The sequence below is a fragment of the Lipotes vexillifer genome, unplaced genomic scaffold (genome assembly GCF_000442215.2).
Source record: "Lipotes vexillifer unplaced genomic scaffold, Lipotes_vexillifer_v1.1 scaffold422, whole genome shotgun sequence".
NCBI lineage: Eukaryota > Metazoa > Chordata > Mammalia > Artiodactyla > Lipotidae > Lipotes > Lipotes vexillifer.
This window is the reverse complement of record NW_006779087.1, coordinates 1,438,629-1,461,391: the sequence shown is the minus strand read 5'-3', so window position 1 is coordinate 1,461,391 and position 22,763 is coordinate 1,438,629. Positions and strand designations below refer to the sequence as shown.

Below are 22,763 nucleotides of genomic sequence, written 5' to 3'. Positions count from 1 at the left end.
TTGTGCAGGATGTTCATCTTCTCGCCTTCCTCCCAATGCTAGTAGTACCCCATGATATTGTGGCAACCAAAAAAAAGTGGGGGAGAGACCCCAATAAGATTCTCACACATTTCCAAATGTCCCGGCCAGTAGTGCCCCCAGTGTAGAATCACTGGCCTACATAAATGACCTGTCTGATACTTTGGACTCATCATTTCTTATTTATTTATTTATTGGCCACACCACATGGCTTGCGGGGTCTGAGTTTCCCGACCAGGGACTGAACGCAGGCCCTGGCAGTAAAAGCACTGAGTCCTAATCACTGGACCCCCAGGGAATTCCCACGGACTCGTCATTTCTTGTTCTTCCCTACTTCTTCAAACTGCACATTGTCTCCCATGCCCTGCGTCTAGTCCCAACCTTTTCATCACCCAGAATCCACCTCGGAAATGTGCATCTGGAAAACCTACTCTCTGATTAGAGCCTCCTTTTCTACTTGTTCCACTTTCTTATTCCCACTGACCCTGCTCTTTGGCCAAACCGGGACACCCAGCCCATGGATGTCAGTCCCCTTCCTGGCTTCACTTCCTTCCCTGCCTAACTCGGTCAGTCACCTCAGTGAAACTCTCACCCCTTCCTCAGTTCCCATCCCACTGTTTTATTCTGTCATTGTCCATTCCAGCCAATTCTCAAGATAGAGGATTTGGGTCCTGTAGAAGCACTGATGAGAGGAAGTTGGAAAAAGCTGCTCATTTTAGGGGCTTCTTAATCTTGCAGAGAGAAGGTGCAAAGGGACCTTAAGAGGCCACCTTCTCATAGAATAGTAGGGTGACTGTCTTTTATCCACAAAGGTTATAAAGGCAAATGGCAGTTATGCAAAACTGTAAATCCTGAAGCCATTAATCAGAATCAATGTGCCAGGTACTACACTAGGCTCTTGATGGAAATCGATACTATTTCTAATCCTAATAAAAACTATATGAGGGAGGGACTTCCCTGGTGGTCCAGTGGTTAAGACTCCGCACTTCTACTGCAGGAGCCTCGGGTTCAGTCCCTGCTTGGGGAACTAAGATCCCACATGCTGCATGGTATGGCCAACAAAACAAAACAAAAAAACTATGTGAGGAAGGGATATTATCCCTGTCTTATAGTTGAGAACACTGAGGGGTAGAGAGTAACCTGCCCAAGTTAATATTTTGATTTTTTTCTGTCTAGTATTTTTCTTCTGATGCATAGGTCCTACTACTGAACTGGTTTTGAAGGATGAATAGAATTTTATTTGGTAGGCCGGGATGGTGGTGGTGACATTGCAGAGGAAGGGGAGTGATAGGAGGTAAGACACAGAAATGGGACAGGACATGATGTGCACTTAAGACAGTGAAAACCAGAGAATCAGAGCCCGGATTCCTTCTCCAGGTTTCGTACTTGGTGGAGACATATTGCCGACACTGCTTAAGGCTTTGAGGATTCACACACAGTAGGTTCCCAAAGCAGATTGCAGGATTGTTTTCCACAAAACATACATTAATTTTTACTTCTAACACAACTGACCTGATTTTCTCTTATTTTGAAACGATCTCTTTTATGGGGTTTGGAATTAATAAATCCTATACAAGCCTAGTTAAGAGACTGTAGGAAACCTCAGGAGGTTTGTGACCAGAGACTAATATAAAAATGGTATTTGGAGGAAGCTTAATCTGGCTGCTGTTTGTAAGATTAGCTGGGCTTTACTTTCTAACTGTTGATAATGTTTTACATGGATATATACATAAGAGTAATTTTTCTAGCATCACAGCTTGTGTCTTATGAGTGCTTTACAACTCCAGACTTATTTCTTTTACTAAACCTTTATACTATATAAAGCATTAAATTTGAGTAAGGAGGATGCTCTTGAACAGTCAGTTTGAACAGCTAGCTTTGGTTTCCCTCACAAATGACTGCAGCGTAGTATAATCCTTTGCTTGATTAAAATTTGACTCTTTTGGTAGAATTCGGTTTCCTTGCAGAAGGTTCCTCTTTGACTCATGTATTTTTGGAGTTGAAGGGAATCTAGCCCAGCGGTTTTCAAACTATCTTAATTGAGTTCTTCAGAGGAACCTCAGGGGCCAGTTCTGGGAAGACGGGAAGATCTAAAGGGCTGAGCCTGTGACCTTCCACCCCAGCGGTCCTGCTTTGATCCCTTTTATATGTGAGGTTCTAAGTTATCATTTGAAAAGAGGATTCTCCGACAAAAAAGAACTACTGCTAACCTTTGTCCCATTCCTCTGACAAATAAGGAACTTGTGGTCCAGCAATTACTACTAAAGATCACATCCAAGATAGTGGCAGAGCTTAATCCAGGACACTTAATCCCTCCACCACCGTGCCTGCCCTCCTGTCACTGCTTCTCCCACTCTTGTTATAACTTTACCCATTCCACAGTCCCAAGAAAGAACAGTGTTTATATTTAGTTTTCTGTAACTGTTTTTCCTTCATTAAGAAAAAATGTGACCCTCAGATCTCCCTGGTTAACTTCTTTGCTTCTCTGTAACATTTTGGTGGTGAAATTATTCCAGAAGAAAATACATTTCCTAAAACTTGGGAGTTTCTTTTTTCCTCTTTTGGCTCAGTGAGACCTTTGCTCTCTTTGAAGGCATACAAGCAAGAGTCATGGCTCAGGAACTCTGTTTTCTGGTCTTAGAAAAGGTTGAGACACTGTTATTACTCCCCAGATAATTTTAGCATCCTCCATCAGCTGCCTGCCTCACAGCTGAGCATTAAGGAGCAGTTGCAAGATTAAATTCTGTGTGTGAAGAGGAGACTGGAGGACAAGAAAATCTGGGAAGGGAAAAGGGATAAGATTTTAATTATAGAAATCTCATGGCAAATATTTTTTCCCTCAGATTTGTATCTTTAAAATGCCTTCACTTCTCCCCCTATCCAGTGACCTTCACATCTTTTGTCAGAATAATGCTAGTTGCTCTGAGCGTCTTTGAGAAAAGTCTAAGTCCTGAATCCTGATCTAACACTTAATTCGGGAAAGTACTATACCTCAGCGTCTCTTAGCATTCTGAGAGTCAAAATGTAAAAGTACCAAGGACCTAACTTGGAAGAAAGCAGTGGCGTGGAACCTTTCCCCACCGCTAGTAGTGGTGTGTATCTACTATTTAGCAAGTACTTGATTACAAATAAAGGGTGGTGATATTTGAGTGGGAGTTGCAAAACAATTCAAGACAACCATCGGTGTATACACCTGTATCTTACAGATGCCTCAGTGCTAAAAGGGTAGGACTAAAGATGGAAACTACCTTGATCTTTCTTTAAATATACGTTTCTGTTAAGACAGTAAAGGGAAGGGAACCTCTGAGCTTATTTATCCAACTAATCACAGTGTAAATTGTTCTCCTTGCCTTGGAGAACAATTGGCTAAGAATAAACCTGTCTGCTGATTGACTCCAGCTTTCATATGTTATATTATTGCTGTAATATACAGTAGATGATTACCCAAGGGGTGTGGAAACATAAGTTCAAGGCCAGTTCTAAGTTTCTTTCTAGCTATAATCCACTGTGTTTCTGCATTTCCATTTTTAGGGACTCTTAGACAGATACAGTAGTACAAGTGGGGAAAAAAATATATGTACAGGGCCATTCAGCAAAGCACTATTTGTAATGATGGATAACTGGAAATAATCCAAATGCCCATTAAAAGGACTATGGGTTAATAAATTATATTTATAATGGAAGAGGACTGCCAGGGTTACCAAAGACTTCTATGTTGCTAAATCAAGGAGATGTTTGTTAGCCTTTGTCTTAGATGACCCCTTACCACTTCTTCCCACATTTTTTCTTGTCTTGGCTTCTCTGGGAGTCTCATGGTTTTCCTGTTATACCTCCATCTGTTCCTTCTCATTCTCTGTTATCACCTCTTCTTCATGTTCTGACTGCTAAATGTTAGAGTCTCCAGGACTGAGTTCTGGGCCTTTTCTTGCACTACGCACCCTTCATAGATGATATCATATACTTTCACGGCTTTAGTATAATCTGTGGACAGACAAGTTCTAACTTTATATTGTTAGCTCAGATCTCTCTTTCGAGCTCTAGACACGTGTATCTAATCGCTGCCACCACCAAGGGGATGCTTTAGTTAACACGGCTAACACTGAACTCTTCGTCTTCCCCATCCCCAACTTTGCTCCTCCTTCCATTGACTCATCTGCCGGAAACCTGGGAGTCATTCTTTTTTTTTTTTTTCTTTTGCGGGGGGAGGTTCACGGACCTGTCACTGTTGTGGCCTCTCCCGTTGCGGAGCACAGGCTCCGGACGCGCAGGCTCAGCGACCATGGCTCACGGGCCCAGCCGCTCTGAGGCACGTGGGATCTTCCCGGACCGGGGCACGAACCCGTGTCCCCTGCATCGGCAGGCGTCGGACTCTCAACCACTGCACCACCAGGGAAGCCCCCTGGGAGTCATTCTTGACTTCATCTTCCTCATTACCAATCCTGCTGATTCTGAAATATACCTCAAACCTATTCATTTTATCTCTAGTGCCACCACCCTGGACCAAGCCAGCATCTTCTCTCACTATTGCTGCCTCCATTCTCAGCCCCCTCCAGTCCATTCTTCAAACAGCATCCACTGCTCTTTTAAAAACATGGCTTGGGTCAGTGACCATTCATTGTACCTAAGATTACATTCAAAATCCTTAGCATAGCCTGCAAAGCCCTTGCCTCCCAGCATCATCTCCTGACCTCTGCCTTTATCTCAGAGTGCTTCAGCAACATTGGAGTTCTTTGTATATCTTATACACATGAGACACTGTCTTGCCTTGGGGACTTTGTGTGTGCTCTTCTTCTGTGCCTGGAATGCTTTTCTTGCTTCGTTTTGCTTGGCTGACTCCTTCTGATCAAACTTCAGATCTCAGCCTAAAGGTCACTTCCTCAGCGAGGCTTTCCTTCACACACACACACACACACACACACGCACGCACGCACGCACGCACGCACATATACACACCCCATCCACCACCTTCTCAATTTGGTTCCTTTGTTAGGTTGTTTAGTAATTCTCTATCCTGGGCTTCCCTGGTGGTGCAGTGGTTGAGAGTCCGCCTGCCGATGTAGGGGACACGGGTTCGTGCCCCGGTCCGGGAGGATCCCCCATGCCGCGGAGCGGCTGGGCCCGTGAGCCATGGCCGCTGAGCCTGCACGTCCGGAGCCTGTGCTCTGCAACGGAAGAGGCCACAACAGTGAGAGGCGCGCGTACGGCAAAAAAAAATAAAAAAATAAAAAAATAGTAATACTCTGTCCTTTTTCTTTGAAGGATTTACACTATATATGTGTGTGTATGTATGTGTATATATTTGTGTGTGTGCATCTGTGTGCATGTACGTGTTTAATATTTAAGCTATAAGCTGCCTGAGAGCAGGAACTGTGTCTCTTTTGGTTATTTCTTTCACTACTTTTTCTCTAGTGCTTAGAACATATTTCTTTTTTTTTTTTGGCCTCGCGGCACAGCTCATGGGATCTTAGTTCCCCAACCAGAGATTGAACCCGGGTCCACTGGCAATGAAAGGGCCAAGTCCTAACCACTGGACCACCAGAGAATTCCCTAGAACATATTTCTTGAGCAATATTTGTTATTATTTTAAAATTTTGTATATTTTGGATGTTAATCCCTTATCGGATATATGATTTGGAAATATTTTCTGCCATTGCATGGGTTGCCTTTTCACTCTTTTGATGGTGTCCTTTGGTTTACAGATTTTGCTGAAGTCCAATTTATCTATTTTTTCTTTTGTTGCCTGTGCTTTTAGTGTCATTTCAAGAAATCATTGCCAAATTCAATATCATAGAGCTTTGCCCTTGTTTTCTTCTAAGAATTTTATAGTTTTAACTTTTATACTTAGATCTTTTTTTCACATGTGGATATCTAGTTTTTCCAACATCATTTATTGAGAAGACTGTCTTTTCCCCATTAGATGGTCTTGGCATCCTTGTTGAAATCCTTTGACCATATATGTGAGGGTTTATTTATGGGCTCTCTATTCTATTCCATTGATCTACATGTCTGTCTTTATGCCAGTATCACACTGGGTTGTTTTTTTAATTTTGGTAATATGTACATAACATATTACCTTTTTGGTAATATGTACATAACATATTACCTTTTATATTAACATATAAAATATACCATTTTAACCATTTTTAAGTATACATTTCAGTGGCATTAAGTACATTCACACTGTTGTGCAACCATTACCACCGTGCTTTTGTTATTTATATAGTTGCATAGTATTCCATTGCATGAATACATTATAATTTATTTACCAGTCCTCTGTTAATGGACATTCAGGTTGTTTTCAGTCATTTGCTATCACATTTAATGCTATGACAAATAATCTAATGTAAAAGTCATTTTTGCTTGTGTGAGTATACCTATAAGATAAAATTGGCGAATCGTAACATTTGTACTTTTGTAATTCTTGTAAATTGACAAAATGCCTTCCATAGAGGTTTTATTAATTTACCCTCAATATGTTAGTGTTTTTTTTTTTTTAAGCTTTTTCTACTTGATGGATAAAAAATGTTCTTAGTGTTGTTTGAATTTTTATTTTGAGGCTGAACATTCTTATTTTCTGTTTAAGAGTCATTTGATATTTTCTGTGAACTGTATGTTTATAGTCATGCCCATTTTTCTATTAAGTTGTTTATCAGTTTCTTATTGATTTGTAAGAGTTCTTTGTATTTTAGGGAAATCAGCCTTTTGTCTGTAATGTAAGTTTCAAATATCTTTCTAGCTTGTCATTTGATTTATAGCAGTTCTAATCCCATTTTCTTCCATAACCTATGGTCAGTGAAATCCCAGAAAAATTTGGAAGTCCTTTCACCCTACCCTATAAGAAAGTTCTGCTCAGTTTCAGCGTATTACCCAGCCTGGTGAATGAGACACTGATATCTGATTACTGTTAAAATTTAAACAATAATAAGACTGGAAGAGACCTTAGAAATCCTCTCAGATACACTTAATTTCGTCAGTGAGGCCCAAGTAAATGAAGTGATATAAGCCAGGTTACATAGCAGGTAAGCAATGGTGCCAGATCTAGGACTTCCCTCTGGCTTCCATTTTGGATGAAGTTGTTCTATTTAACACACACAATAAGGAAGTTCTGAGCTTGTGAAGGTATTTATGAGTTGAACGTTGGTTTTGGTAGAGGAATGGGCCCTTTCCCATACTGCTCTTTACCTTTTTTGTCTCATCTCCTTTTCCTTGCCCAAATGCCTTGTGAATTCTGAAATTCTACCTTAAGGCAGGAACAAATGGCCCGTTGAATGTGCCCTTTTCTAGGGTTGGGTTGGTGAGTTCTAGGCATGCAGGCCCAAGGAAGGCACGCGGTGGGGATTCTCCACGTGATGGTGCTGCCTTCAGTGCTTGACTCAGAGGCTCTGAGGAAGCCAGGTTAAGATGGTTCTTAGTGGTTTGGAGATTTGCTGTAACCTGGACCTCCCAAGCCTTCTTTGTCTTCAAATGGAGAAAACCTGATCCCCCCTGAAAAGCCCTGGGACTTCAGTTGTTTCTCAGGGATCTTCTGAGCAAGTAATAAAAGTTATAAAATAAAATGATGAAAGTAATAATAAAATTAAAATAATAACATTATATAAGCCTATTTATCAACTCTAAGATGCCACTGACTGTAGGCTGGGCCATTATTTTATGCATCACTAAGGCAAAAATACTGCTAATTAAAAGGACCAATGCTTGCTTAGCACAGAAACTTTTCTCACATATCACTCTTACACATAAGTTATAAAAAGTAAGACAAGTTTTCTTTAAATGGCAAATCGTAGTGTAATCTCTCTAAAAACATTTAAGTGGCATTTAAAACATGTATAGTATCATCAAATACATTTAACTGAGCAAAATCAACAGTACCAACAGCATAGACTAAGTTCACACACATACAGGCAGTGTGACTACCTCTTGATCATTTGGCCGACAGGAATGTAAGATTTCAGAGTCATGAATGGGGAGGAAATGTGCAACCTAGGACTAATGCAATGCTATATATCCTTTGACTAATTCCAAAGCATTTTTATGCATGTGATCTTGTTTAATCTTCCCAGCTTTATAGTACATCATTTTCTAGATAAGGAAACTGAGGCTTAGAGAGGTTGACTTGCTCGAGATCACAGTGAATAAGTGATGAAACTGGGACTTTAAAACCCCAGGCTTGGGACTTCCCTGGTGGTCCAGTGGTTAAGACTCTGCGCTGCCAATGCAGGGGGCCCGGGTTCGATCCCTGGTCAGGGAACTAGATCCAGCATGCCACAACTAAAGATCTTGCAGGCCCCAACTAAGACCCAGCGCAGCCAAATAAATAAATAAATAAATATTAAAAAACAGGAAAAAGCCCTAGGCTTTCTGTTCTATCCAGTTGTTTACCAGCATTTGACCTCATTGTCTTGGATCTTTCTCTTAGAGCAGATGACTGCAACAGTGCAGGAAGTGAGGGCTGCTCTGATTTTCTGCTTCTTCTGATAGAGTTGATTAAAGATAATCCCTGGCAGAGATAGGTGTGCAGAAGTGGTTTTCTTAAAGTCTGGAAGAGTAAAAATATAAGTTTAATTTGAGGACGTTCTCTTTTCTTCCCCCTCTTCTCTGAAGGTACCAGAAAGCAGCTGAAGAAGCAAACATGGAAAAGAGGAGAAGTGTAAGTATTCGGAAGGCCCCGGACATGTGGAACTTCACAGGCAGAGCCCACGTGGCTCAGCCACCTGCAGCCTCTGCGGGGCGTGGGCTCCGAGTCAGCTGAGCCAGGCATTTGTGCCAGCTGGTCTGACTGGTGAATCATTTGCTCAGGAGAACTTGGCTCAGGTGCAGAGAATCTTATTTTTTCCCTGAGGTTCTCCTTTTGAGCCACTTTTTCTTTCCTGAGTTAAGGATAGAAAGCCAAGTACTTTGCTTGTGGTTATAAAATGGCTTACTGCTTCTGCTCAAATTAGGCTACAGGGCTTCCCAGGCTGTTTCCTTTTTTCCAAATCAAACAACCAGAATGTTTCTCTGCGTTTAAGTGGTAGCAGCTGTGCAGCTGTTGTCATTCCCCCTGGGTTCTTTGTTTAAATCAAACCTCTTGACCCGGTCTAGTTAGCAAGTTTCTTAGCTGCAGGATCCACCAAAGGTGAAAACCTCAGAACCAGCTCTGAGCTCATACCCATTTGTACTCTCCCGCTGGCTAACTTCCAGCTGGGCTGGATAGTGTTTTTCTTTTGAGATCTTACTTGATTTAATGGTATGAGGGAAAAAAACCTCACATATTTGGGCAAGAATTCTTTAATTTGGCTGGCATTACAAAAACATCCTCCTGGCAGCTTTCAGTACCTAACCTATTTAAATTAGAACATAACATGCCCCTGTCACTTTGTTTTCTCTAAGGAGGCAATGCTGACGGGTCTTTGACTTAATTTTCCTGTAATTCGAGAATGGATCTCCTCTGGTGCACTGTAAGAAAACTTGCCATCATTTCACTCAACTGCTGTTTTCTTTTCTTTCCTCCTTCTCTCTCTTGCGTGTTATTTTTCCCCTTTCTCTTTTCTTCCTTCTTTTTTTTTCCTTTCACTTATTCAATTAGCAAGTATTCATAGAGCACCCACTATATGCCAAGCACTGCTTTAGGCACTAATACAGACTATATCTCTGCCACCATGGAGTTTATATTCTGGTGGGAGAGGCAGACAATAAAGATGTGTCAGGTATGAAACAACATGAAGCACGTAAGAAGGATGAGTATAGTGGTCAAGGAGAGATTTGAGCAGAGATCTGAGGATATGAGCTAGGGAGAAAAATACTTCAGGCAGAAGATAAGAGCATATGCAAATGCCTCGAGGCAAGAACATTCTAAGTGTATTTGAGGAATAGGAAGGGAAATGTCATGTAGGGCCATTGTGAGGACCTGGACCTTAACTCTGATCGAATGGGGGCCTTTGGAGGGTTTGTGTGCAAAGGAGCAATGTGATCTGACTAAAATTTTTTAAAGAGGAGGAAGAGACTAGAGGAGCAATGGCAGAAGCATGAAGACAAATTACGAGACAACTGCAGTGATTTAGGCAAAAGATGATAATGGATTGGACTGGAATAGTAGCTGTATAGGTGACGAGAAGTGGCAGGATTTATAGTGAAGGTAGAGAAAAAGAATGGCAACAATGCTTTTGGCCCAAACACCAGGAAAAATGCCATTGAGATGGGGAAGATGACAGTAAAAGCAGGTTTAGGGAAGGGGAAATGTTTATTAGAAGCTCAGTTTTGGACATGTTAAATGTAAAATTCTTTATTAAGACATCCAAGTGGAGAGGTCAAATAGGAACCTGGATGTACAAATCTGGAATTGGAAGAGATCCAGCCTGGAGATGAGATGTGTGTGTATCAAAGTATCAGTGGTTTGTAAAGATAAGAGATGCATGAGATCACCTGGGGAGTGAGTACAGCTAGAAAAGAGGTCTGAGTACGGAGCTCAGGGGCACCTTGTTGCTTAAAGGTTGGAGATAGAAGGAGGAACCAGCAAAGGAGACTGAGAGGGAGCAGCTGGTGAGATAGCAGAGTGGAAATAAGAGAACGGAGTGCCAGATGTCCAGTGAAGAAAGTGTTTCTAAAAGACATGTTATCAACAGAGTCAAACACACAGATAGGCTGAGAACTGACCATCAAATTTGGCAATATGAAGGTCACTGGTCACTTTGTGCTATTTGAGAGTGATGGGATAAAGGCCTGATTGGACTAGGTTCAAGACAGTAGGATGACAAAAGTTGATACCACAAGTATGGATGAACATTTATGGAGCATCTTTTATGTGCCAGGTGCTGAAGGCACAAAGAGGACTAAGATGTGGTCCCTGCCTTCAAGGAACTGCTTAGAGTTTGGAAAGTAGAATTTATAATCCCAGTGTTATAAGTACCATATTAAAGAAATATTCAAGGTGCTGGGGGAGAATTTCGGAGGGACTCATAACCTGGACTATGACATGTCAAGGAAGACTTCCCAGAAGTAGTGCCTGACTGAGCCTGAAGGATGACTAGGAATTAGCTAAGCAAAGGGGGCAAAAGGAGTGGCGGAGGAAGCAGCACGTGCACAGCATGGAGGCCTAAGAGAACAGGCACACTGGACAGTTGAAAAGATAATTGTCCCATTCACCAAGATGGAGAATTCAGGAAAAGAAACAGATTAAAGAGTGAGGAGTGAACGGAGGAGGGGCGAGACTTCAGCTTTAGACAAGGATGAATTTAAGATGTCTATAGGATTTCCAGGTAGAACTGAGAGGTAAGGAGAGATATCTAGCTAGAGTTAATAGGGCATGAATCATCAACAGACAGCTGGTGGGTGAAACCAGAAGGAGGACATCATCTATAGAAAAATACATAAAGTGGGTAAAGAAGATAACCTAAGGCAGAACCTTGAGAGACCCCACCAATCCTCAGGGAGGGACTGAGGAAGAGAAACCTATAAAAAAAAAAACAAAAAAAACTGAAGAGTGGCCAGACAAATGGGAAGAAATCTAGGAAAAAGGGATGTCACAGAAACCGTGGAAGGAAGGAATTTTGTTAAAGCGGGGAGTGGTCAGTAACACCAGATGCTATAGAGAGATCAAATAAAACAGAAGTGCCCCTTGCAATTGGCAGTTAAAAGGTAAAAGGGTGTGAACAGGTAATTAAAGAAGAAACAATAAATGTACAAAAAATGCTTAGCCTCACTAATAATCAAATATAAAGCAACTGTGAGATATAAATTGTAACCTAAACAGTTGGCAGATGTTTTTGATCGATAATCTTCGGCATGTGAGGAATAGTCTCATCCACTGTTAGTGAAAAGTCAATTAGCAATGCCTACTAAAATATTAAATATGTTTAGTACGCATTGATCCTACAATTCTACTTCTAGGACAAATCATTGAGAGAAACTCACTAGTGAAATAAAATAAAAGGATATTTATTGCAGGATTCTTTGTAATACTTAAACATTGGAAATAATGCAAATATCCATCGGTGGGGTAGTAGTAAATTATGGTACCTACATCCATTATAGTAATATATAAAATTTTTTTAATTGATTATTTTATTTTTGGCTGTGTTGGGTCTTCGTTGCTGTGCGCGGGCTTTCTCTAGTTGCGGTGAGCGGGGGCTACTCTTCGTTGTGGCGCGCAGGCTTCTCATTGCGGTGGCTTCTCTTGTTGCGGAGTGCGGGCTCTAGCCGTGTGGGCTCAGTAGTTGCAGCATGCGGGCTCAGTAGTTGCGGCTAGCAGGCTGTAGAGCACAAGTTCAGTACTTGTGGCACACGGGCTTAGTTGCTCCAATGGCATGTAGGATCTTCCTGGACCAGGGCTCGAACCCATGTCCCTTGCATTGGCAGGTGGACTCTTAACCACTGTGCCACCAGGGAAGTCCTCATATATGTTATATATAATATTATACTATGTGGTTAAGATTTTGTGTAACGTGGAAAGGTCTTAAAAGCACATTACTTACTAAAGCAAGGTGCAGAATAGTAACTGTAGTATGATTTTGTAGAAAAACATTACAGATAGTGTATAAAAATAAGGAAAAAATTGAGAGCATGTGCACCAAACTGTTGGCAGTGGATATCTTGGTTGGGAGGAGTGGGGAGGTGAAATAGGGAAAATTAAAGCATATATTCAAGGCAAATATACATTCCTATATTGACTATGACTTCCCCCCCCAATAAGTTTTGGGGTTTTTTAATTAATTTATTTTATTTTTGGCTGCGTTGGGTCTTCGTTGCTGTGTGCAGGCTTTCTCTAGTTGCGGCAAGTGCGGGCTACTCTTTGTTGCGGTGCACGGGCTTCTCATTGTGGTGGCTCCTTTTGTTGCAGAGCATGGGCTCTAGGCACATGGGCTTCAGTAGTTGCAGCATGCTGGATCAGTAGTTGTGGCTCACGGGCTCTAGAGCGCAGGCTCAGTAGTTGTGGTGCACAGGCTTAGTTGCTCTGCCGCATGTGGGATCTTCCCGGACCAGGGCTCGAACCCATGTCCCCTGCATTGGCAGGCGGATTCTTAACCACTGTGCCACTGGGGAAGCCCTCCCCTCCCCCGCAATAAGTTTTTAAAATTACTTTTGTAATTGAGAAAAGTAATAAGTTAAAAATAAGATAATGGGGGCTTCCCTGGTGGCGCAGTGGTTGAGAGTCTGCCTGCTGATGCAGGGGACATGGGTTCCTGCCCCGGTTCAGGAGGATCTCACATGCCGTGGAGCGTCTGGGCCTGTGGGCCATGGCCGCTGAGCCTGCGCGTCCGGAGCCTGTGCTCCACAACAGGAGAGGCCACAGCAGTGAGAGGCCCGTGTACCGCAAAAAGAAAAAAAAAAAAAGATAATGAAATGAAAAATGTAAAGAAGTAATTGGTGATCCTGATTGGTGCTACTTCAGAAGTGTTTTGGTAGTAGAATTAGAGGGAATGGAAAGTAGTCAAGTGGAAATAGCAATTACACAAGACTGTGCCTTCAAGACCCTTAACTGTGAAATGTGGGAGACAGCAATAGCTGGAAGAAGACAAAGTTGAAGGATGGTACTTTCTTTTAACAAATTTTTTATTTTAAAATAATTTTGGATTTACAGTAGAGTTATTAAGATAGTACAGAGAGCTCCCGTACACCTCCACCTAGCCTCCCCTAATGTTAACATCTTCTATAACTGTGCTACGTTTATAAAACCTGAGAAATTAACATCGGTACAATGCTGTCAGCTAAACCACAAACTATATTCAAATCTTACCAGCTTTTCCATTAATGACAGACAGTTGCTTTTAAGATCCACCAGACTTGTAAGAGACCTAATTTGTCTCCTGAAGAATGGGAGAAATGTACATATAAATTTACAGAGGTGACTCCCCAGGTGAAAGAGTACTCACCTGAATACTCCAGGTGAAAGAATATTCATGGAAAGCAAGGTAGAGAAACATTCAGGAGCAAGTGGGTAAATTTGTTCCTTTAGCAAATACTAGGATCAGGTTACGTGATAGCTTGGATTCCCAGAAATTCAGCCCTCCTTTTCTCTTCCACTTGCATCTAGGACACAGAAACACAGACCATTAATACGACCATCAGTTATATTTTCAGGTTCCTTTTAAGCATGGGATATGCCACTTCTTGAAATCTGTGCTGTTTGGGCATTCATCTCCATAATGACTGGCTACCACTTTTCTGAGAAGCTCTTAGCCTAGGAATTTATTCCCTCCCTTGGAGGCTGTACATCCAGGTAGTCCGTGTTTCTAGCCCCACTGCTGTATTCTACCAAATATCCTCCTGCTTTTAAGATGAAGATTCCCCTGCCAAGATTTCAACGTTAAAGCTCATTTGACCCAGCCTCTTCATTTCGTGGGTGGAATAACAGACCCAAAGAGAGGAAGGGACTTATCTAAAGCCCTTTCCAAGTTGAATGCTCCTGCAGAAAGGACACTGCGTTGCATCTCCTGAGTGTGTCTGATCCGGATTTAGGCAGCCAGTTATGGTCCAGAGGCAGTGTCTGCAGAGATTCTCAGCCTTGCTGGATAGGATGAGCAGCATGCTGGATGTCATCTCGAAAAGGAGGATGTGGTAGTCCAGCAACCAATGGGGCCCTTGAAAACTTGTACCCTCCTTGACTTCCCACTGCCTTATTCTAGGAAAATACTTGGGAAAAAGTTAAAACCCTGACACAAATGACATCGACTAAAATTTCACCTTATTTTGTAGCCCCCCCACCCCCCACCCCAGCCCTACTCTGAAACAGTAGACACTGTAGAGAGAGTAGAAAGAACAGTAAGTGACTGTAACCCAAGTTCAGGATTTGAGAGATGACTGGCTACTGCGGTTGATCACCGTTGTGAGGTATGGCTGGGGAGTGGGGAGGGCCACTCATTTAATAATAGTCACCGCTACTGGTCAAATACTACATTATGTGCTTTAATATAATCTCATTTATTCTCCACAGTAGCCCTGTATGGAAGTTTCCAGAAATTAAGAAACTTGCCCAGGGTCATTTGGCTGGATGGAGCTGGATTATATAAGTAATGCATGTTCATTGTAGGAAATACAGATACTATACGTAAAATAGATAAGTAACAGGGATTTCCTGTATAACACAGGGAATTACATTCAGTGTCTTGTAATAACCTATAATGGAATATAGTCTGAAAAAAAAATCACTGAATCACTTGGCTGTACACCTGAAACTAGCACAATATTGTGAATCAACTATACTTCAATTAAAAATTAATTAAAAAGAAAATACAGATAAAAAAAGAGAAGAAAATGTAAGTGGCCCATAATCCACTATCCAATGATAACCCAGGCTATCTCAGTCCAGTACTCTTTTCATTGTGTTGCCCGGTCTGCTTTCAGCTCTAGCTTTTGTTCTGTGCCTTCTTCCTTCCCTTTCTTCCCCAGAAAGACTGTAGCCACTGCTTCTGCCCCATCTTTGCTTGCCTCAAGCTCTAAAGGCCTGGAAAGCTGGCATGATCTGGGTGGTGCTGCCAGGAGTGACGGCAAGTTCTGGGGCCTTTAATGCTGTCAGACCTTACAGCGCTACCCCTCCCCTACTTGTCCTCACCCCAGCACTTTTGAACTTGTATCCTTAAGAACTCCTTTTAATAAAAGAGCACATTCACACCTCTGTTAAGATGCCCCGCTCAGGGATGTCCTCCACCCAGGTCCTTGTTTGGGACATTGCTGGTACTCCGTCACACAAATCCCTCTCTTCCAGGTCATCACAAGTAAAGTAGAGATGACAGCTTTCAAGCTGTTTACAAGTAACATCAAAATTATTTGATATTCCATAGAACCTTTTTCTTGTGATATGAAGACGATGCATAATTTTATTTTTGTATTCATTTTTATTACACAATGAAAGCACATTTATCCTAAAAAGAAAAAGAAGAAGAAAATACAAATGCCCGCGTCAACCTGTTAACATCCCGATGTCTTTTCTTCCGGACTACTTTTCTATGTTTATATTTAGAAACATATATGTGTATTATAAAATGGGATCATGCTGTGTTTTTTTTTTTTTTTTTTTTTTTTTTTTTAATATTTGGCCGTGACTTGTGGGATCTTAGTTCCCCGACCAGGGATTGAATCCAGGCCCAGGCCCACAGCAGTGAAAGCTCCATGTCCTAACACTGGACTGCCAGGGAATTCCCCATGCTGTGTTTTTTTTTCTTTTCTTTTAAGTTTATTTTTAATTTTATTATTATTTGTTTTAATTTTTGCCTGTGTTGGGTCTTCGTTTCTGCATGCGGGCTTTTTCTGGTTGTGGCTAGTGGGGGCTACCCTTTGTGGTGCGCAGGCTTCTCGTTGTGGTGGCTTCTCTTGTTGCGGAGCACGGGCTCTAGTACCGCTGGCTTCAGTAGTTATAGCACGCAGGCTCAGTAGTTGCGGTGCGTGGGCTTAGTTGCTCCACCGCGTGTGGGATCTTCCAGGACCAGGGATTGAACCCGTGTCCCCTGCATTGGCAGGTGGATTCTTAACCACTGCGCCACCAGGGAAGCCCCCCATGATGTCTTATAATTAGCTTTATTCACTCAAAAGTATCTTATGAGCATCTTTGCATGTCAATAAATATACTTCGATCACATGATATGTCTCTGAGAAAAGTAGTGTCCAGTTACCAAGGCAAAATGCCACTTTGATTCTCAAGCCTCCTGTTTAGGCAGGGCAGAGCAGGTGAAGTTGGAGACCCAGATGACTCATCCATTGTGTCTCAGGAGGGTGCACAGAGCCAAGAGTGCTTCTGGCAGTTAAGGTAGCACCAGCTTTTTAATTTTCTCTTTTCCAACAAGAAAACTTTTCTTGCTGCTTACATTTCTGGTCCATACATGCTTCCCCCAATGAAGCATCTTGTCAGCTAAGATTTAAACACAAATATCAAGCAGTTGTTCTTCTGTAACTTTCTTTTTTCCATGCCTTGGTGCTACTTGATGAAGTGGCTCTCAGAGTGTATTCAGAAGAGTAATATGGTGAGAGACTTAATTCCCAATATAGCTGCTAATCCTGTTTAATACCCCAGAGTCTTTCAGTCCTAGGTGGTTTGTCCTTTCTTAGTTGAAAGACCGGTGAGCCACAGACTACAGGAATGGAGGGCAAGAAGGTACTGGAGTTTGTGATTTGTTGGGAAGGTGCTGCTGCTTAATTTATTTAGGAGTGCTTTCAGAGTCCGGGACATTGAATTTTACTTCACCCAGCATGTCTCTTCTATTATTGCGGAACAACGTTGACACTTTCCAGGTTGTTTTCAATCTGTCTTATATGTACAAATTAATTCCAGTTTGACCCACGTGAAAGAGAATTGTCTTAGATGTGTAAATGTGTGTCCTTCCATCAAGAGAGGGGGTGGTAGTAGTGTTTCGTATGAAGCCTGGGTATTTTTCAACCAAAAGATCTGGAAAATAGTAAATTTTCTGAAAACTGAGGATTTATACATGGACAAACATGTAGAGAAGTACAGGGGGAAAAAAGGATTAGGTTCTTATGTAAAAAATAAAATTTGACTGTTCTTGTAAATTATGTTGGATATGATGATATATACATGTAAAAGTCTGGTGGAAATTTGACTGTTCATGTAAATTATGTCGGATATGATGATATATACATGTAAAAGTCTGATGGCTGCTTTAAATTTCCACAAAGAGTTTCAATTCTTGATGCTACTGTCCACAATTATTGGTACTGTGTAGTTTAAGCTATACTGCATCTTTGTCTCATTTAGAAGAAAAAAACCCAGCCAGGATGTGATTTTGTGGCACGTAAGGATGAACTTTTTTTTTTTTTATCATCTTTATTGGGGTATAATTGCTTTACAATGGTGTGCTAATTTCTGCTTTATAACAAAGTGAATCAGTTATACATATACATATGTTCCCATATCTCAATGATGAACATTTGTTAGTGCATATTTACAGGGTTTAAAGTAACTGGTATTTTGCTTTTTCTTTCTGTTTTCCCCATTAATCTCTGGATAAAAATCCCTTGTCTCCAATGTAACTATCATTAGATCTGAGCTCTCCTTTCTTCTCATTTTGTCCTTATAAGGCTATCCTGTTTTATCACTTCCTGCTTTAGCTCCTGACTTTTTCTCTCTTCCCCTCTCCCTCTCTTGCAGTGGATGCTTTCTCCATGTGGCAGGGCTGTAACTGTTCACAGCTGTCTGAAACGACAGTGGACCGGGAGCAGCTTGGAGTTTTAACTTTCATTTTACAAAGAACAGCATGTTTGAATGTTTCAGCAGGCAAGTTGTAACTGGCATTCACTTTTTGTTCTTCTAGAACACTGAAAATCTCCCCCAGCACTTTAGAAGGGGGAACCTGACGGTGTTAAAGAAGAAGTGGGAGAACCCAGTGCTGGGAGCAGACTCTCTCCCTGACTCCGTGCGAAACAGCAGCACCGAGGTCAGGCATAGAGGCGACCCTCCTCCCGCTGAAGTGGCAAACAGCTCTGCCTCTGGGGTCGAGGCTGACCAAGAGGAACGAGTCCACCCCAGACCTAGAATCAAATCGCCTCCTGAAGCTCTTATTCAGTATCCGTACCCCCGCATCGAGGACAGTGAGCATCTTAGAGACCAATCAGCAGAAAGTAAAAAAATGGAAAATTGTCTGGGAGAATCCAGGCATGAAGTAGGAAAACCCGAAATAAGTGAAAATGCAGAAGCTGCAAACAAAATAGAGAAATACAACGTTCCGCTGAACAGGCTTAAAATGATGTTTGAGAAAGGTGAACCAACTCAAACCAAGGTAAGGATTGGGTGGGTTTAAAGCTTGAAAAAGCCAATTCAAGTAGCTAAACAAAGCTGTTTTTCTAGTCTAGACGGATTGTGTAATGGCGAGTATGTGGTCAGTATGTTTTTTGATTCAAGTTAGACGAGTAGTTAATAAAAAGTCTCGAATTATTTACAGAGATGCTAAGATTTGTGAGTGTGACCCAATTTCACATGAAATCAAGTGCACACTGGGATTCAGGTCAATATCGAGAAATGAAGAGTTTGATGCTGATTGGGTTATGTGTTTTTGTATGCTTGCCCTTTTAATTTGTCTTCCTGTGCCTTTTGTCATTTGTAGCTTTAGGGGGGTGGAATTACTGCTGAATCTCTCTCTGCCTGGACACAGCTGCAGGCTGAGTGTTAAGGCCAGAGTTTAACATTAAGACTGAGGCTTAGTTGTCTCCTTGCTAGCTGAATCCTTTCTCTTCTCAACTTCCTCATCTGTGCCCTCCAACAAATGTTTTCTATCAGCTAAAATCCTATCCCAGGAAAAATCAATGAAGATAGCCAGACTAGCCGTAGCCTTCAGGAGTTTTGACTTGCAAATACAGAGGGTTGCATTTTCCTACAACTGCTAATGAAACTTGATCCTTCATGTGGAGTGCAGACCAGGTCCCCAGAGGGAATTACTTAACTAGAAAATGAGTTACATATGCTGGTGACTTATAACACAATCCAGGGGCCGCAGAGCTGGTAAATTTTTCCAGTTTTCTCATACTTTCCTGCATATCTGGCTTTGTACATGGGGTTGGTTTAGTTACAACAGTCATTATAATGAAATAAACAGATCTGATGGGGAGCAAAGCCCTCATTTACTCTAGATTCCGTTTAGATGGGAAAGCAGATTTTTTTTCAGCTAAGTATTGGCCCAAATTTCTACATTTGTGAAGTAATGGTATGAAGCATTTCTTCTGAGGTAAAAATTAGATAACTTATCCTAGAATCCTCAGTTATGTTTGGTGTGATGTAGCCGTCTCGTCTTGTATCTTGCGGTGCCTGTTGCTCTTCTACCTGGAAGAGGTCTTTAGTGTTCAGCGATCATCTGTTTGAGGATGTATCAATAGAAAGAATTTTTAAAGATTTGCAAAGCTAGAACCCTTTTCTCTGCATGAGTTTTTACTCTGTTTTAACACTGAAACCAGTTGGCAAGAGATGTAACCACAAAGCATTTTATGACTTTTCTTAAACTCTCATCCCTCTCAATTTCGAGTCCTCTAGGCCTGCCAACTCCCTCTTTCCCCTTTATGGTCTTAATAAAAAAAAAAAAACTTAAAAAAATTTAAATGGGAAGAAGAATTTTAAATGGAAGGAAAAAATGTCAGAAATCCTAAATAGAGAGGAAGGGTCTTTATTGTGAGTCAAAGCACCATTGTAAGTCTCCTCCTCCCAGACCCTGTTAGGGGCAGGATGGCTGATGTCATGGCAGCACACACAATGTAGATTCAGTGCAAAAGGCTGTTACATGTCAAAACTGGCCCAAGGTAGAAAATGATTGGGACTGCAGCAAACAAAATGCTGATTATGTGTAAGGATCTGGTGAGAGACTTTTTTCTCGTAAATGTCTAGTGAAAGATGGGCCAGAACAAGCCTGTCTCTTTGTGGCTGGTCAAAGCAGAGAAAAAAATTCTCATATAAAGAAAGATCCTACCAGATCAGACTGGCACTCAGCCTGATTGCTAACGGTCTAGGAAGATGGAGGGGTTCTAAGATTGACCTGGGCTTTTTTTTTGGGTGGAGGTGCTTTTTAAACTTCCTGATTAAATAGTCATTTGTCATTTAATGGACTGCTTAGGGAATGTAAAACACAGCTGCCCTTGGTTTTATAGCTGCTTCTAAATAAGCATCATTACCCATGTTGGAAACAGTCTAGATTACTTTAAAAATGTTTGTCTAGTATTTCAGTAAAACTGTTAAAAAAAAAAGTTTTTTCTACCTTAGTTTAATGAATAACTGATTAGTCTGAAACTAGGTTATGGTTATTGTTATCATAATTTCAGCTTTAATATGGATAAGGCTTTAATCAGGAAGTTACATAATTGGATCTCTGGAAGGAAGCTCTGAGAAATACGGTGGAGACACTAGCAGTCCCTTTCGGAGCAAGAGTATACAAGTAAGAATGATTACCTCAGAGCTAAAAATTTAGTACTTCTGTGAGACAAATGCATATATTAGGTACAAATCATGTGAATCTTTGTCTCCATAATAGAATTTTAAAGAACTGGTCTAAATCTCAACTAACTAGCTGAACAGCACATAGATAATGGAAATTCATGATCTAAATCTTTTATCTCCTAAATCTTTTTATCAGAGTTATTTACAGGAGGCCAAGTTAATTGGCTTGAGTTCTACTTTTCTTAGTCTCTCTTGCTCCCTTTTGTCTGAGATGGTTTCTGTTCTTGTCTACTTTTCTTCCTGATCTCTTCTCTGCAGTCCTGTTTTTTACTCCCTCCCTGTATAGTCTCATCTCTTTCCAGGACTCCAAGAGACGGATCCCAAAACTAGATTCTAATCTTGAATTCTTAACCCAAGCTTCAGCCCCAATTTTGTGGTTGCCTGCCAGATCACACATCTCTTTGTGAATATCCCTTAAGCACTCAAATTCAAGAAGGCTAAAAAAGAATCCATTATCTTTCCAACCAAAACCTGCTCTACCCCTGGTGTCCCTTAGTGCATCACCATTCACCACATCTCCTGGTCTGTAAAGCTTGGGATGAGTTCTACTTTGTGCCTGCCTCTTCTCAGTCAGTCACTTACTAAGCCATCTACATAAGTCTACACATCTCTCAAGTATGGGCCATTCTCTCCAAGAGGTCCCACATCTACTTCTATGGTTTAGCCTTATTACATCTTGCCTTGTGGTATTGCTGCAACCTTTCCTATTAGCCTCTCATTTTTTTCTTCCCTTCCATCCTCCAGACTGTTGCTATTTATTTTTTTAAACATAGTTGTAAATTATGTTATTCCCTTGATCAGAAACTGGATATCTCAGAATTAATCCATATTTAATATTTGGGTCTTCTGCAGTCTGAGCTCAACCTACCTTTCCAGTCTCATACTCAGTCTCTAATCTTATACTCAAACCCTGGATTACTCCTCATTTTAAATTAGTCATATCTTTCCCCTAATTTCTACCTCTTGAAATCTTACTCCTCAAGGTCTACGAAGACTGTGAGACCTACCTCAGTTTTCTCCCAGATGAAATTACCTTCACCCTCCTGACCCTCCTGTAGAATTTTCTTTTTACTTCTCTTTGGCCACTTATATCATGCTTTCTTTAATAGTCATGTATGAATTTGTACACTCCCCAGTCTATAATTCTTGCAAAGTAATGATGCTTTTATCTCCCAGTGGTCAGCACAATGACTTGGCTTGTAGTGTTTATTTAATAAAAAGGAGAAAAGAAGCTTAGAACTCAAATAACTTATAAATAATGAGAACTGATTAAAGGCTGTTCCTCACTTATCCTCTACCTTTGGGGAATAGATAGGTTATTCTGGTCAGATGTTTTAGTTGAACATGATACTTCTAATTCCTATGAGCAAATGAGCAGTGGATGGATTAATGTAACCTATAAGTTATGAGGAAAAAGAAGCCCCCCTCCCACCCCCCCAGTGACATACATTGAATGTGGCTTAGCATCCCTAGCTCCATGTATATGTTGGTCTGGGTTTTAGGTAGCCAGAGTAACTATTCTGGGCATTCTTTTATGAGAAAGCTGATCAAGCAGTTATAACCAATATTCAGTTATCATCATGTTGACATTTGAATCCATAATCTTCAAAGGCCTTGATGCAGTTATTCAAATCACCAAACAATGTAGGGACAGGCTCCTTAAGTCTCAATTCTTTGTTTGGTTCCTAACTTATTTGGTTCACACAAATCCTTGGAAAGGAGAATAAAGACCAAATATTTGGAAGGTGTATTTCTACCTTCATAACCTACTTAAAGTATTGTCTTTTGCTTGGGTCAGGATTAAACCAATATATATATATATATATATATATATATATATATATAT

The 22,763-nt window shown here is 41.1% G+C and overlaps 1 protein-coding gene and 1 non-coding gene across 4 annotated transcripts in view; both read left to right on the top strand.

Moving 5' to 3' along the window:
• Window positions 1-22,763, top strand: part of LIMA1 (LIM domain and actin binding 1) — an 87,209-nt gene that overhangs the window by 35,825 nt on the left and 28,621 nt on the right. For 2 of the 3 annotated variants that reach the window (XM_007452292.1, XM_007452291.1), the window contains exons 3-4: window positions 8,620-8,665; window positions 18,255-18,719. In XM_007452292.1, coding sequence (XP_007452354.1) covers window positions 8,620-8,665; window positions 18,255-18,719 — 511 coding nt within the window. Of the gene's footprint in view, window positions 1-8,619; window positions 8,666-18,098; window positions 18,214-18,254; window positions 18,720-22,763 lie in introns of those variants that run through there. The other variant, XM_007452293.1, reaches the window with a different exon arrangement.
• On the top strand, window positions 8,194-8,266 carry TRNAG-GCC (transfer RNA glycine (anticodon GCC)). The gene has a single exon. It is a non-coding gene; the product is annotated as a tRNA-Gly (tRNA).